This window comes from Xenopus laevis, chromosome 1L (assembly GCF_017654675.1).
Source record: "Xenopus laevis strain J_2021 chromosome 1L, Xenopus_laevis_v10.1, whole genome shotgun sequence".
Taxonomy (NCBI): domain Eukaryota; kingdom Metazoa; phylum Chordata; class Amphibia; order Anura; family Pipidae; genus Xenopus; species Xenopus laevis.
Window position 1 is genome coordinate 148987318 of NC_054371.1, and position 14670 is coordinate 149001987.

Genomic DNA, 14670 nt, shown 5'->3' on the forward strand with positions numbered 1-14670 from the left:
AAATTACTTTTCACATATTATGTACAGACACCCAAGTTCATACTGATGTGTAATACAGGAATGGGACCGTTATCCAGAATGCTCGGGACCTGGGGTTTTCCAGATAAGGGATCTTTCTGTAATTTGGATCTCCATACCATACGTCTACTAAAAAATCATGTAAACATTAAATAACCCCTATAGGATTGTTTTGCTTCTAATAAGGATTAATTCTATCTTAGTTTCGATCAAGTACATGGTACTTTTATTATTACAGAGAAAAGGGAAATCATTTAAAAAAATCTGGATTATTTGGATAAAATGAGAGAGTCTATGGGAATTATTCCATAATTCGGAGCTTTCAGGATAACAGGTTTCCGGATAACGGATCCCATACCTGTACCAGTCTTTCTCCAAAGGCCAGCATTTTATTACAAATGGATGTAGCTAAGCAGCTCTCACATTCTCTTATGTCAGAATGGCTTAGTTTTGCAATGTTCTGCTAGTTATATACATAAGTGGACGGATTATGTGGCATACATGGACCACACAATATTAAGCTGTGGAGCTAAAAGTCATTTGAGCTGTAAAAAATTCCCTAAAAACAATACAAAGCTGGCTGCATTTATGAAACAACTGCTATGTGTCACTGGGAAGTTACAAGCAGATCACTTCCTCGGCAAGAACTCTATCTGAACTGCGTGTGTGCCTTGATATATGGGACAAATTTAATAATGAACACATAAAGAAAGGTGAATATTTGACTGGTTTGCATAATTGGCATCATATGGATTTACTTATTAAAGATCCTTTATTTCATTCTAACCTATGTATTCCCTTTCCAGCAGTAACAATCTAACCAAAGGAGCACATAATATTTTGGTAGCATAATGACCCCAAGTTCAGAGAAATTATGCCTGAGGTTCTTATATTCATTATCGTAAAATTGAATTTCAAATAATCTAATAGAAACAAAGTCATAGCTTTGTGCTTTGATTACCCCATCTGGTAACGAAGCACACCAATGTTAGGGAAGGCCAGCGCTGAAGGAAAGGAAGCTGAAAGGGCCCCATTGTATACTCACAGAGGAGATCATGTAGATGGCCTCTGGAGGGATGTACACAATTAGCACAGCTATCATGATGCATAACAGCAGAGATATTTGTGGATCCCTTTGCTCTTCCCGCTGCCTTATGTTACCCATGAGAATCCCAGTTACTGTCTGTTACTTCCATTCTCCCATTGAGGGTAATTGTTTAATGAGCCCATAAAGAATGAGAAGTTGTGCAGAGTAAATATCTGTGCCACCAACCAGATAGTCGCAGGTAGGCTGGAAGGCATTGGTTCCGCAGACATACAGAGTCTTGTCATTCAGAGGCTGGATCACTCGAATGTAGTTGAGGCACTCAGTCTGCAACACAACATAAACAACAATTCAGCATTGCACTGCCCTAAACCTTAGCACGGAATAAGTCTAATTAAATGTGCAAACGTTGGTTTTCTACTAATAGGCTAATAGCCATAGAAAGAAAAATGATTAAAAGATACAAGCAGCCTTACTGTAAGAATCCAACATGGGGAATTATATTCTTTTGGATTTCATTACATGAAATAGAAACAATAGTCTCAAAAGCAACCACTCGTACAAAAAACTTTTATTGAAAAAAAAAAAAGGGGGGGGAAGAAACAGTTTTTATATTAAAATAATAAAGAAATAAAATGGACCAACACTCTCTATAAACAAGGCTGGTTGTAAATGCTAAGGCTCCATGCATATGGAGCACCCAAAACCTGCCCTGCCATCTCCCACTGATAGCACTGCCAATCTGAAAACCACCAATGCAACTTCATACAAAATATGTCATTTATTAGCCATATCCATTCTTAGGGTTTAGTTCTCCTTTAAACAAACAATTCTTCATTTCTATACGGTACAGTGACAGTACCTTTTACTTAGCATAAATCGATGCTGTTGGCGAAGCAATCCTATTTAGTTGCCTTAGTGTAGCATTTAAGGGCATCTCTACCCCACAACAGTCTTTTGCAGGATTTTCTGTTCTCTATTTCTTATTTCAATTTGCATGTTTGGGGGTAGAGGACCCATTTAAGGCATAGCGCTTCCACTCTACTACAAGATCCCACACCCTAAAACAGAGGTCCTAAGCAGTTTTGACAATAGATCTCATATTTATCTTTTTATCCAAACCAGCTCCCAAAACATAAACTATATTACATTTGGAGAGAGAGAATGAAAACTTGGTACAATAACGATTTCCATATAAAAGTACCTGCTTCGACTTTCCTTTCCAGGCACACTCGTTATTTTTTTCGTCAGTTACTTTCCAGTAAGCCTAGAAGGGGGGGGGGGGGCAAAAAAGAGAAGTTACAGTGTGAGACTGAAGCAATGATTCTGTGAATGGAAACAGAAAGAGCGGGGCACTAGTGCATAGGTGCCAGCTCCCTGATGGAAAAAGGTGTAGTATTCACACCATTACTTACACTGTATAGATAACAGGAAAGTGAGGTATACGAGAACATAAGTGTTACCTGTAAAGCTGAAATGTGCCATCATGTTTCTTGCATGCTATTACAGGTATGGGATCTATTATCCACCTGTTATCTAGAAAGCTCCCAATTACAGAAAGGCTGTCTCCCATAGATTCCATTTTATCCATATAATCCACAGTTTTAATTTAATTTCCTTTTTCTCTGTAATAATAAAAATGTACATTGTACTTGATCCTAACTAAGATATAATTAATCCTTATTGGAAGCAAAGCCAACCTATTGGGTTTATTTAATTGGGTTTATTTAATGTCTACATGATTTTCTAGTAGACTTAAGGTATGAAGATCCAAATTACAGAAAGATCCGTTATCAGGAACACCCATGGTCATGAGCATTCTGGATAACAGATCCCATACTTGTACTTCCTTATAAGCACTGCAGACTTAAGGGTAAGGTCACACTGAGCGTTTAGGGGAGATTTAGTCACCTGGCAACTAAATCTCCCTGAACGCCTTCCCTCACTCTGCTCTGGCTTAAATGAAAAATCGCCGGCGCTAATCACACGCGGCGATTCGTTTGCCTCAGGAGGAAACGAATCGACGCGTGTGATTGGCGCTATCGATTTTTCATTTTAGCCAGCGCAGAGTGAGGGAAGGTGTTCGGGGAGATTGGTCGCCGCAAAGATGAGCCGATTAGTCACCAGGCGACTAAATCTCCCCGAAACGCTCAGTGAGACATTACCCTCATGGTATATAGCATAATAATGGTTAATTAGTTACACCACAATATAAACATCTGTTATCTATAGTTGTAGCATGCATGCATGCAGGCTCTCACGGCTGATAATGAGCTAATGTAAAGAAATGATATATTACTTTCTGAGGCAGACTTTGTTTTTTCATTACTCTTAACAACTCATTGTATTTAAATGCCCCTTCTTTTTTTGGTGTCATTGAATCACCCACTCACCCACCCAGAACTGACCTCGTTTAGCTTCTCTGCAACATTCAGTGAACTGACAGCAAAGATAGCTTCTCGGGCACCAACATAAAGAACATCCTTTTCTTCACTAAGCAATAAAGTGGAATAACTGGAAATGCCCGGCACATGAAAATGCATCAAATTGATTTCTGGGGGTAAAAAAACAATAGATTTGTTAAAATAACGCATTCATGCCATTTCACTAGGTTTGGTTAAGGACAAGGAAAGGCAAAAAAATAAAATCCCATTTTTATTTTCTTTAATGAAAAAGAAACCTATCTCCAATATACATTGATTAAAAAATGTATACCGTTTTTATAAGAAACCTGACTGTATGCAGTGAAATTCCCCCTTCATTTACTGCTGTGGATAGGAATTGTCGGTCCCCAACTGCTGGGCAGGCAAAAAATCATACTTATGAACAGCAGGGGGAGCCCCCGCTTACTTCCCAGCCATGCAGAACTCAAGCAGCTTTGTTTGTTTCCCTGTAGAGCAGTCGGCGACTGTGTAGAGATTTGTATTGTATTTTATTTTTGCCTTTACATCCCTTTTACTGTTTCCAACTCCAGCTGCAGGGACAAAGATAATGGAGCCAGATTTAAACAGATAAACTGGGATTCAATACACTCACTCATACATGTATGAGTGGGATTATGCATGAGTGGGATTATGCATGAGTGGAATTATGATGTATTATGCACGAGTGAGCGGGATTATGGTGGTTTATGCATGAGTGAGTGGGATTATGCATGAGTGAGAGGGATCATGTATGTGTGAGTGGTATGCACGAGTGAGCAGGATTATGCATGAGTGAGTGGGATTATGCATGAGTGAGTGGGATTATACATGAGTGAGTGGGATTTTGCATGTGTGAGTGGGATTTTGCATGTGTGAGTGGGATCATAAATTCTTGTGGCAGTTATCTAAAGATTTCAAAGAGGCCGTTCACTGATTAAATTTTTATGGGGGGTTTACATGTCCTTTAAACAATACAAAAACTATAAAATCCACAATAGATTACATGACAACACAGGACCCAGTGCAGTCTGCATATTCTGATTATCAATCAGTCTTGCTGTATCGGCTTCTGGCAGATATTATTTGATTTGTGCTGTTTTGATCATTTATGACGATCCCTAAGCAACCCAGACCACACTGAGCATGTGCACAGTCTTGTCTTGCAAAGTTACAAGATGACAGCCCCCTGTGGACAACTTTGAAAGCAAAAATCATTTGTTTGATTAGGCTTGTGGTGCAGTAAGTTCATGCTTATGTTTAGTATACAAAATACAGCATTTCTAGCCTTATTCTATTTTAGACTTTCCTTGTCCTTTAAAGAAGTACAATTAACCTTAAAATAAATGATATAACCCTGATTTGGTTTATATAGCTTATTATGTATAAGTGGTACAGAAGAAATAGAAGCAGAGGCACACTAGGCACTAACTTTAATCTTGCCTCATTATAAATTAGTTTATTAGACAGTGTCCTATCAATATTATACATAATGCCGAGGTGAATACCCATCATAAGGAGCATAAATGGGTGTAAAGCACAACTGAAAGAAACAAATTTTTAGGTGTAACAATTAGAAAAAGGTTTGCTTAAAATTAGGGATGCACCGAATCCAGGATTCGGTTCGGTATTCAGAATTTGGCCATTTTCAGCAGGATTCGGATTCGGCCGAATCCTTGTGCCTGGCCGAACCAGAATCATGAGAATTATGTGACTTTTTATCACAAAAAAAAGAAGTAAAAACATGTTAAGCCGGGTGCTGCTCTCTTTCTCCCTCCCTCTCACTGATTTAGATATACAAATTATGGTTCGGATATGGTTCGTTATTTGACCGAATCTTTCACGAAGGATTCGGGGGGTTAGCAGAATTCAAATAGTGGATTCGATGCATCCCTACTTAAAATAAACCTTTTTAAGTAACATAAATGAAAAGGAAGTATTAAGGGCATTAAAGGGGGCATGCTTGTGTATACAAACACACATTCAGTAGTTGAAAGACATTAATTATATATATTTCCTTGCATGTGATTTTAACGCATACTAATGAAAGGAATATTTTGCGAAAAAGACAGTTTCCAATTTGTTACATAAAAACAATGCACACTAGATTTTAATAGTACTAGTCTATGCTTGCCATAGTAAATCAATTATAAATAGGCTGTAGCTCACCTTTAGTACATGAAGGTGGATTCTCCTGCAAGGTGTCCCTGTGTCCACACCCAAATTGATACAGTCAGTATTATAGTAGAAAGCAGGACAAATCCAAGGCAGTAGCTATGACTGCAAAGTGCTTTTATTGGGGAAAGGTGCTCCCCAATAAAAGCACTTTAAAGTCATAGCTACTGCCTTGGATTTGTCCTGCTTTCTACTATAATACTGACTGTATGCTTGTCAGAGTACTTGTTGCTGCACTTAGCACCCAGGTCCAAGGGCAATGGGCAGGCTGCTGGGAGTCCAGACCCATGGACATACCAGGAGACTCACAGAGATGGATGAAGATCTCATTGTCCTATTTTGGATACCTTCAGTCAGTATCTAATTGTTGCTAGCAGGATGCCCAGCAGCAGCACAAAGAAAACGTTGCTTGCCTTAAGATAACACAACACTAAAAAGTCAACTGAAAACACTGTCATGTAATTATTATGAGCTGACACAACACTAAAAGTCAACTCAAAGCACCAACTGTTGTATAATTATTGCACAACGGTGCTACTTACTCAGCGACACTTATGTTTGTTAGTCCTTAATTAGCACGGATGTGGGTGTCCCTATATAATCCAAAACTAAGGGTGCAGCTGTAAAATGACTATAGAAGGGGATAAAAACACGGGAGGAAAATTCAAATATATTGTGTACTTTGCCCAAAAATAGATACAGCCATAGAAAAGCAAAGGGAAAATAAACCATTGGCATGATGTTTAACAATAATGCAGTCTCTCTCAGACCCAGATGTGCAACTGCTTTACTAATTACATTCATTATTTTTAGGGATGCACCGAATCCAGGATTCGGTTTTCAGCCTTTTTCAGCAGGATTCAGCCGAATCCTTCTGCCAAGATTCGGTATTCAGCCGAATCTTTCGCGAAGGATTCGGGGGTTCGGCCGAATCCAAAATAGTGGATTTGATGCATCCCTAATTATTTTCCAGTGTCACTTTAAAGGGATATACTCCTGATCAATTAAAAGCTTTGCAAGCAATGATATTTCTATAGTTTCCTTGCCTACCATAAGTAGGTGTCATGATATAGCCGAGAGGTACTACAGGTATGGGACCGGTTATCCAGAATGCTCGGGACCTGGGGTTTTCTGAATAATGGATCTTTCTGTAATTTGGATCTTCCTACCTTAAGTCTACTAGAAGATCGTGTAAACATGCTTAACACAATAGGCTGGTTTTGGACCAAGTACAAGATACTGTTTTATTATTACAGAGAAAAAGGAAAACGTTTTAAAAAAGGGAGGGTAAGGGAGGGTGTACCCCTCCCCCCCTGAAATGTTGATACTTGTGGTGTTATAAAATAAACAAAGGGGCACTTCCCCAACTGCAGAAATATAGTGTATATGCGGATCATTGAACAAAAATTGCTGTTAAAATTTGCTGCAGCCATGGCTGAAAGTGTAATAGTGTGGCAACATTTTATCATGCCAAGAAGGCTTACAGTAGAGAATACTTTATTATTATTATTATTATTATTATTATTAAAGTGCAATTTCACACTTCTTTGTTAATAGGGTCTGTAGGACCTAATTTGTACAGGTATAGGATCCATTATCCAGAATTCTTGAGACCTGGAGTTTTCCAGATAAGAAGAGGTCTGTCCATAATTTGGACTGTTTTGCCACCAATATGGATTTATGCAGCTTAGCTAGGAACACATACAATGGACTGTTTTATTATTTCAGAGAAAAATAATTTTTTAAAATTAGAATGCCTTGCATAAAATGGAGTCTATGGGAGAAAGCGTTCCCATAATGTGGAGCTTTCTGGATAAAGGGTTACTAGGTAAGGGATCCCATACCTGTAACATCAGCAAATGTAAGATGGCCTTGAATATATTACTTCTACTAAGGTCTACATGATCGGTCTCCTCTCTTGAAAGCCCTTGTTTTTTACAGTATGGGATCTTGTAGGCTGTTCAAGGGGTCCTATTTAGCCTCATAATGCTAATATAAGAAGAGATTAACTCAAATTAGTTAAGTATGGTACATCTGAATATTAAATCATGACAAGGTGAAAAGCAAAGCATTCACAGCTCCCAAGCAGGCAAGGGCAAGCAAAACTTTTACAGTACAATAATCAGTGATGGTTTTAGCAGGAGCCTTTATTGAAGCATTCTTATAATAAAGCCTGAAACATGCCTCTCGGTTTCCCTATTTAGGTGGGACATAGTCTGCAGCAGATTCGACAATGGGCTGTGCTTATCCAGAAGCAGGACGGGTTTAGAGCAGATCAAATGTACTGAGTTGTATGCATGCAACTGGGAACATAAGGTGGGACACATACACGTCTTCCCAAATATTAAGATATTGAAAACAGTTGTGGAATGTTTCCTTTTTCAGCAACCATGCCATTGCCCTTAAATGGGTAGTTCACCTTTGACTTTTGAAATGTTATTGAATGGTCTATTCTTAGCAAATTTTCAATTGGTCTTTATTTTTGCTTGTTGAATTATTTGCTTTCCTCTTCTGAATCCTTCCAGCTTTCAGATGGGGGCCACTGACCCCAGCAGGCAAAAAACTATTCCTCTATGAGGCTACAGTGTTATTGTTACCTTTTTATTACTTATCTATTTAGGCCCACCTCTATCGGTCTTTTTCACCAGTGCCTAGTTGCTAGATTACACTGGATCCTAGCAACTAAATAGCTGCCAAAATTCCAAACTGGAGAGCTGCTGAACAAAAAGCTAAATAATTCAAAAACCAGAAAAATTGCAAATAGTCTGACAATAGCTCTCTCTACATCATACTAAAAGTTATAGGTGAACAACAACTTTAAATTGCTTCATATGAAACAGCATATAACAGTATTCTACCATGTGATGCTCAGAGCATTTACTTGTGCACTGCTCTGTAAGAGCAGCTTTTTTAAGAGGTAACAGCTTTTCTTGATTTATTTTATGGTTTTAACAAGTTTTGCTAAATAACATTTTCAAAGCGGAAAGGCCAATTAGTACGTTCAGTTGTATCGCTGTTGAGGATATAGTATTTATAAATCACCAGGGGAGTTTTAAATACCAACAATATAATTTTAAACACAACTGACAAACATTAAAGGAAAACTATACCCCCAAAACAACGTAGGTCTCTATAAAAAGATATTGCATAAAACAGCTTATATGTAAAACCCTGCTTCATGTAAATAAACCATTTTCATAATAATATACTTTTCTAGTAGTATGTGCCATTGGGTAGTTATAAATAGAAAATTGCCATTTTAAAAAATAAGGGCCACCCCCTGGGATCGTAGGATTCACTGTACTCACAAACATACCAACGAACTATACATGTTAGATCACATGAGCCAATTAACAGACAGAGTTGTGTCTTTTGCTTCCACACTTCTTCCTGTTACAGTTAGAGTTGTAGTATTTCTGGTCAGGTGATTTCTGAGACAGCACACAGACCATCACGAAATGGTGGCTCAAGGCAAGAGATGTAAAAGGGCAATATTTACTTAAATATATATTCCAGTTTGGTGAGATTCTTTAATATGCCACTTAATATGATATGAACTATCTGTTGCTTAAGTGTTCATTTTGGGGGTATAGTTTTCCTTTAAGAGATGTACGGTAGAGATGATGGAGGCTATAATAATGCAGGCAGTGGTCTACTGACCCTCTAGTACATACTAAAATAAGAAACAACAGAATAAATCAACAGCTGTCAGCCTGACTGAACAATTTAGTTTGACAAAATAATAAAAACCTGTATTCCCATCATACATTTGGAATTTCTATGCCATTCGGTGGTGAGGCACTTCAGGATTATGCCACATTACTTTGATAGTTACAAATGAATTCAAAAGAACTACAAATAAAAGGTGATGTATGAAAGAAAACGAGGCAAACCGGGTTGTGGAGTTACACTGTTCATCGTCATCATCATCATCATTTATTTATATAGCGCTGTCAAGATACGCAGTGTTCAAAACTTATATAAATAAAGGGGTAAATAAAATAAATGAAAGTCTTTACCTTTAAGGTGCCATGTGATCCTCGGTGCTGGTCCAAATTCTGCAGCCCCAAGTGCAATACACAAGGCCAAACAGAGAGCATTAAAAGCCATGCCAAAAAGCATTGTACTCTGAAAGGAAACCTGCAACTCTGCTTCTCATCTGGCGACTGAAGAGACAGCCCCCTCAGCAGATGTGAGACAGTTGAGAGATTAGACTGTGTTAGGACGTGAGTGCCATTAGCTCCTGGAGGCCAAAATTATCGGGCAAATGTGAAGAAACTCTGACGGCAATGTGCTTTAGAGTTCAAGGCTTCAGTAGAAGTAACCGTCTGAAAGGGGAAAGAAAATAAGGAAGAGGATGTGGTTAACAGAAGTCATTACATAGCAAGAGAATTTTTTTACTTTAACAGACAATGTAAAATCATTTATGTACTTAAGATTTTGTCACACACTTTCCATGGCATTTTATAAAACCATCTTTCACAAAAGTATCCAGCAAATAGCTAGCTAATAGAGTAAGAGTGGGGCCATATATCATAGCATTATTTAGCAGTTCTCCAGTTTGCAATTTCAGCAGTCTGGTTGCTAGGATGCAAATTACCCTAGCAACCATGCATTGGTTTGAATAAGAATATCAATAGGAGATGTCCTTAATCGAAAGATGAGTAATAAAAAGTACCAATAACAATACATTTGTAGCCTTACAGAGCATTTGTTTATTAATTGGGGTCAGTGACCCCCATTTGAAAGCTGGAAAGAGAAGAAGAAGTAGGCAAATAAGTCAAAAACTATAAAAGATAGATAATGAAGACCAAGTAAAAAGTTGCTTAGAAATGGCCATTCTATAACATACTAAAAGTTAACTTAAAGGTGAACCACCCCTTTAAATCTGCGTGTGTAGGGTCACCTTAAACTAAATGTGCCAAATGCAGTGTGCATTGCTGCATTAAACCAATATGAACAGTAATTTTAAAGGAAACTGATTTCCCAAACCCAAGGCGTTTGGCAATTGCTCCCTTATATGCAAACCTTGAACCTTTGAGCAGTCCGTAAACACAAGTTGTACTTATTTCTGAATACAAGCATAATTTAAAGCAATTCAGACAAACCTTCAATCACATGACGGCCTCTTTTGCCACAAAAAATATATACACGATCACACAGGAATAAACTTCCAAGCACAACTTGGGCAAAACCTCTCCATGAACGAAATATTGTAAACTATACTTCTTATTCCACATTGTATTAGGAATAAATATTTAGTTGATAATTAGCCATTCCTAATGGTTACTGGCAAACTGTATGGCTGGTAAAAAATCAGTTTGTTCAACCTGAGAAGGCCAAGCATAATGCCATATGTTACTTGTCAATGAAATGCATTAACGTCAGGATCTATATTGTATCCTTTTACATACAGACTTAAAGAAATTTAAATAGTCTAATTACAAAAAGCCCATTTCTACAAAGAAAAATCTGAATACCCAGAGTTTTTTAGCATTATATAGAGAGGGGTATTTAAGTTAATTTTTACATTTTGAGCTATAGGCAATAGTCATGTATAAAAACTAGGGATGCACCAAATCCAGGATTCGGTTCGGGATTCGACCAGGATTTGGCCGAATCCTTCTGCCTGGCTGAACCGAATCCGAATACTAATTTACATATGCAAATTAGGGGCGAGGAGGGAAATCACATTACTTTTTGTTACAAAACAAGGAAGTCAAAATTGCTTTCCCCTTCCAACCCCTAATTTGCATATGCAAATTCGGATTTGGTTCGGTATTCGGGCAAATCTTCTGCGAAGGATTCGGGGGTTTGGCCGAATCCAAAATACTGTATTCGGTGCATCCCTAAAACCTTCAGAAGTATGGAGTGGCATAAAATATATTTCCACACATAGTATATGTGACCTTAGTCTACCATTTTGCTACTGCCACACTAGGTGGCCCCTATCTTTGTTCTGATGTGACTGCACCCCAAGCCACTATGTGGGCCGGGTGCAGGCACATCAAAATGCTCCAAAATGCATGTATGTATATATGCTTTTTGGCACCAAAATCCATACCATGTGCCTGCACCCAGGCTTGACACAGCAGCACTGATCAGAGCACAGGGACTGATTTCAAGCCTTGGTTTATTGATGCCACGGACGGTGATTTTGGACGGACAAATATTATTAGGCACAACTTGCAAAGTATAATAAAGGCTATAGTATAGCATACCTCCCAACATTTTGGAAATAGAAAGAGGGACAAAACCAAGCCAATTTTGTGGCCACACCCCCTAATTACCATATTCATGTTACAAAATTTGGCAGGTTATGAAAGTTTGAACACATTTCTGTGGTTTTATGTGTTATTACAGTTTTGCTAATAAAGGCAAATTTCCCTTTAAGCTGCAAGTCACAGTTTCAATTACAATTGTTTCTTTGCTTATCTTAAATTGTTATGAAACAATCTAAGTGCACCTGGCACATATTCTGGGCTCTCTGCCAAAAGCCAATCAAGTTAGAAATGTTGTATCTTTTTCTGCCTGTTAAGTGCAGGAGATCAAAGAGAAAGCCAGGACATTTCAGTAACAATCCAGGACTGTGGGTTGAGCTGTCCCATGAAAAATGGGAGGTATGGTATGGTCTTGGCAATGGGGCAGTTTATACCTTTTATCAACATGAGAGAAATATTCTGCCTTACTGTTCATTTAAAGACATGCATATTTATTAAGTTGGCCATACACAATGAACTCATGATAAATCAAATGTATTTTGTCACTCTTAGGGTAACATGGTGTAGCACTTACAGTACACAAGTCTCATAGGAGCAAGGAAAGACAGTCAGGATATGTTGTAACTCTTTATCCATACTTTATTGTAAGACCCCCATTTTTAAAATTATATTAAACAGCTACTTGCTGCTGCCATATAAATAAAGGATAAGGTGGCTACACAAGCAGGTTCGCTTTTACATAAATACACATCTCTAACTAGGTTAATGGAGAGAGAGAATAGGTATTCCTATCCAAGGGTTTGCTAAAAATTCAGGGCAACAGCTGCATATTGGGATGATAAACAAGGTGTAAAGGGGCAATGAAAAAGACAAAATAATGTAACAAAAAATATGTCTAAATGTTTAACGCACAGTAAATTTTTAAACTAGGCAACTGCCACGGATAAGGCTAGAGTTATAAACACTACCAGCCACAAGTGGACATTTATTCAATTTCATATCCTTGCAAAAAAACATGTAACTAAAATAAAGTTAAATGCATTTCAAAATGCAATTAAAGAATCATACAGTAAGCAGTCTCTGCATAAGTCACAAGAACAGAAATCTAATTAGCTAATAGACAATGTCTTGAGCGCATTGAGAACCGTTAAAAGCAAAAATGAATTAATCAGCCAAAAGAGAGATTCTTGGTTGAAAGGAAACTTTGGCAAGTAAGTTTGGTAAGGTTAATGCAAATGTTACCAGAAAAATTTATAATGGCTTCTTGTCTTATATATAATTTTTAAACAAACAAGCTGAAATGCTGCTCCTCACCTTTCTTATTGGGTGCACATGGGCAAGACTTAATTTACATACACTTAATATACACACACTAAACAACTCTAGATGCCGCCATCAGAATACTCCCTTTGAGGTACCATCCTTATTGCAAAGGCAAATAAAAAGCATTCCTGACCTAGAGCTGTACAAATGATGTATAGAATTCGCTAAACTACATATGCTATGCTTCTTCAGAAATTGCCATACCTGACAAACTGGCTGGAAACCGGCCATGTGGAGCTTTAGGGTGTTTTTCAATGTAACCAAAGATCTGAAAATGATTAGGTTTTCAAGAAGATTATCTAGTATTCTTCGCACAAGCAGCAGGGGCAGAAAAGTGTTATTTCTATGCATGTATGTATAGGATATAGTCTGCTACAATACATATATCTATATCTTTAAACAATTTTGAAGCATTTATGAGAGCTGTGTTTCACTGGGGTCAATAATGTTGTTCTTTGCCTATGCAAGACATATGCATATGGAGTGGATTAACACCTCAGTAAAAGGAAGGCCTACTCACACAAGAATGAGATCAAACTGTGAGAAATATGGTAACACTAGTGGATGCACTGATGCGATCGCAGACCAGTAAAGATCTCCACTATATAAATGACATCCTGTGGTATACCACAACTATCTATTTATGCTATCAAGCCCTTTATATGATCACGGAGCAGCACACAAGCTTATTAGGCACTTTCCTTAAAAAGGAATCAGCACCGGTAATGTGGGGATTTGATAAACTTCACGCTTCAGCCACACAAGCTGTTAATAGACCACAAAAAGAGGGTCATGTGTCCAGCAAGGTATGAAACACCATGAAATAGAAAAAATAAATGCTAAATACAAATTTAGAACCAGACACATTCAGCCTTCATATAAAGAAGCAGTCCAGCAAACGGAAAATATGTTTGTGACATTAAAGGAGAAGGAAATTTTATACTGGGGTGTGCCAAAAGTTAGGCTGGTGCAGAAAGGTGCACGGACCAGGGGTTCTTCCAACCAGCGCCAAGGAGCGATCTTCTTCCTGCTTCATCTTTCGGCTGCTCATGCACAGTAGAGTGAAAAACCAAACTTTAATGAAAAAGACATCTATTTCGTTCTACTGTGCATGAGTTTGCCCCAGGAATATGAGGAGTAAAGGAGCAGGAAGAGGATTGCGCTGTGTGTGGTGCTCACTGGAAGAACCCTGAATTAATTTCCTTATCCTTTAGCAAATTTAAAGGGGCAGCATACCTCCTTTTTCAGTATTAATTTAATTAATAGGGCTTGTGAGGAATATACTTGACTAGTGTTTTAATTATGAAATATGTATAGTATATATATATATATATATATATATATATATATTTCTTGCTCGAAAATCTGAAATTGAAACTGAAGTTCTACTTCCAGTACATAGGAGCACAATCAAAACAAATCAGCTGTCCACTGAAAAGCCCTCTGTATAATGGGCTGCTCTTAATCA

General features: G+C 37.9%; 1 protein-coding gene across 6 annotated transcripts in view; it reads right to left on the reverse strand.

The window, feature by feature from the left end:
• Positions 1-14670, reverse strand: part of sema4d.L (semaphorin 4D L homeolog) — a 91796-nt gene that overhangs the window by 32758 nt on the left and 44368 nt on the right. For 5 of the 6 annotated variants that reach the window (XM_041564717.1, XM_041564729.1, XM_041564723.1 and 2 more), the window contains exons 3-6: positions 9678-9986; positions 3472-3617; positions 2268-2330; positions 1292-1390 (exon numbers count right to left, since the gene is read on the reverse strand). In XM_041564717.1, the coding sequence (XP_041420651.1) occupies positions 1292-1390; positions 2268-2330; positions 3472-3617; positions 9678-9780 (411 nt within the window). In that variant the 5' untranslated portion in view covers positions 9781-9986. Of the gene's footprint in view, positions 1-1291; positions 1391-2267; positions 2331-3471; positions 3618-9677; positions 9987-13406; positions 13471-14670 lie in introns of all 6 variants that reach the window. The other variant, XM_018259280.2, reaches the window with a different exon arrangement.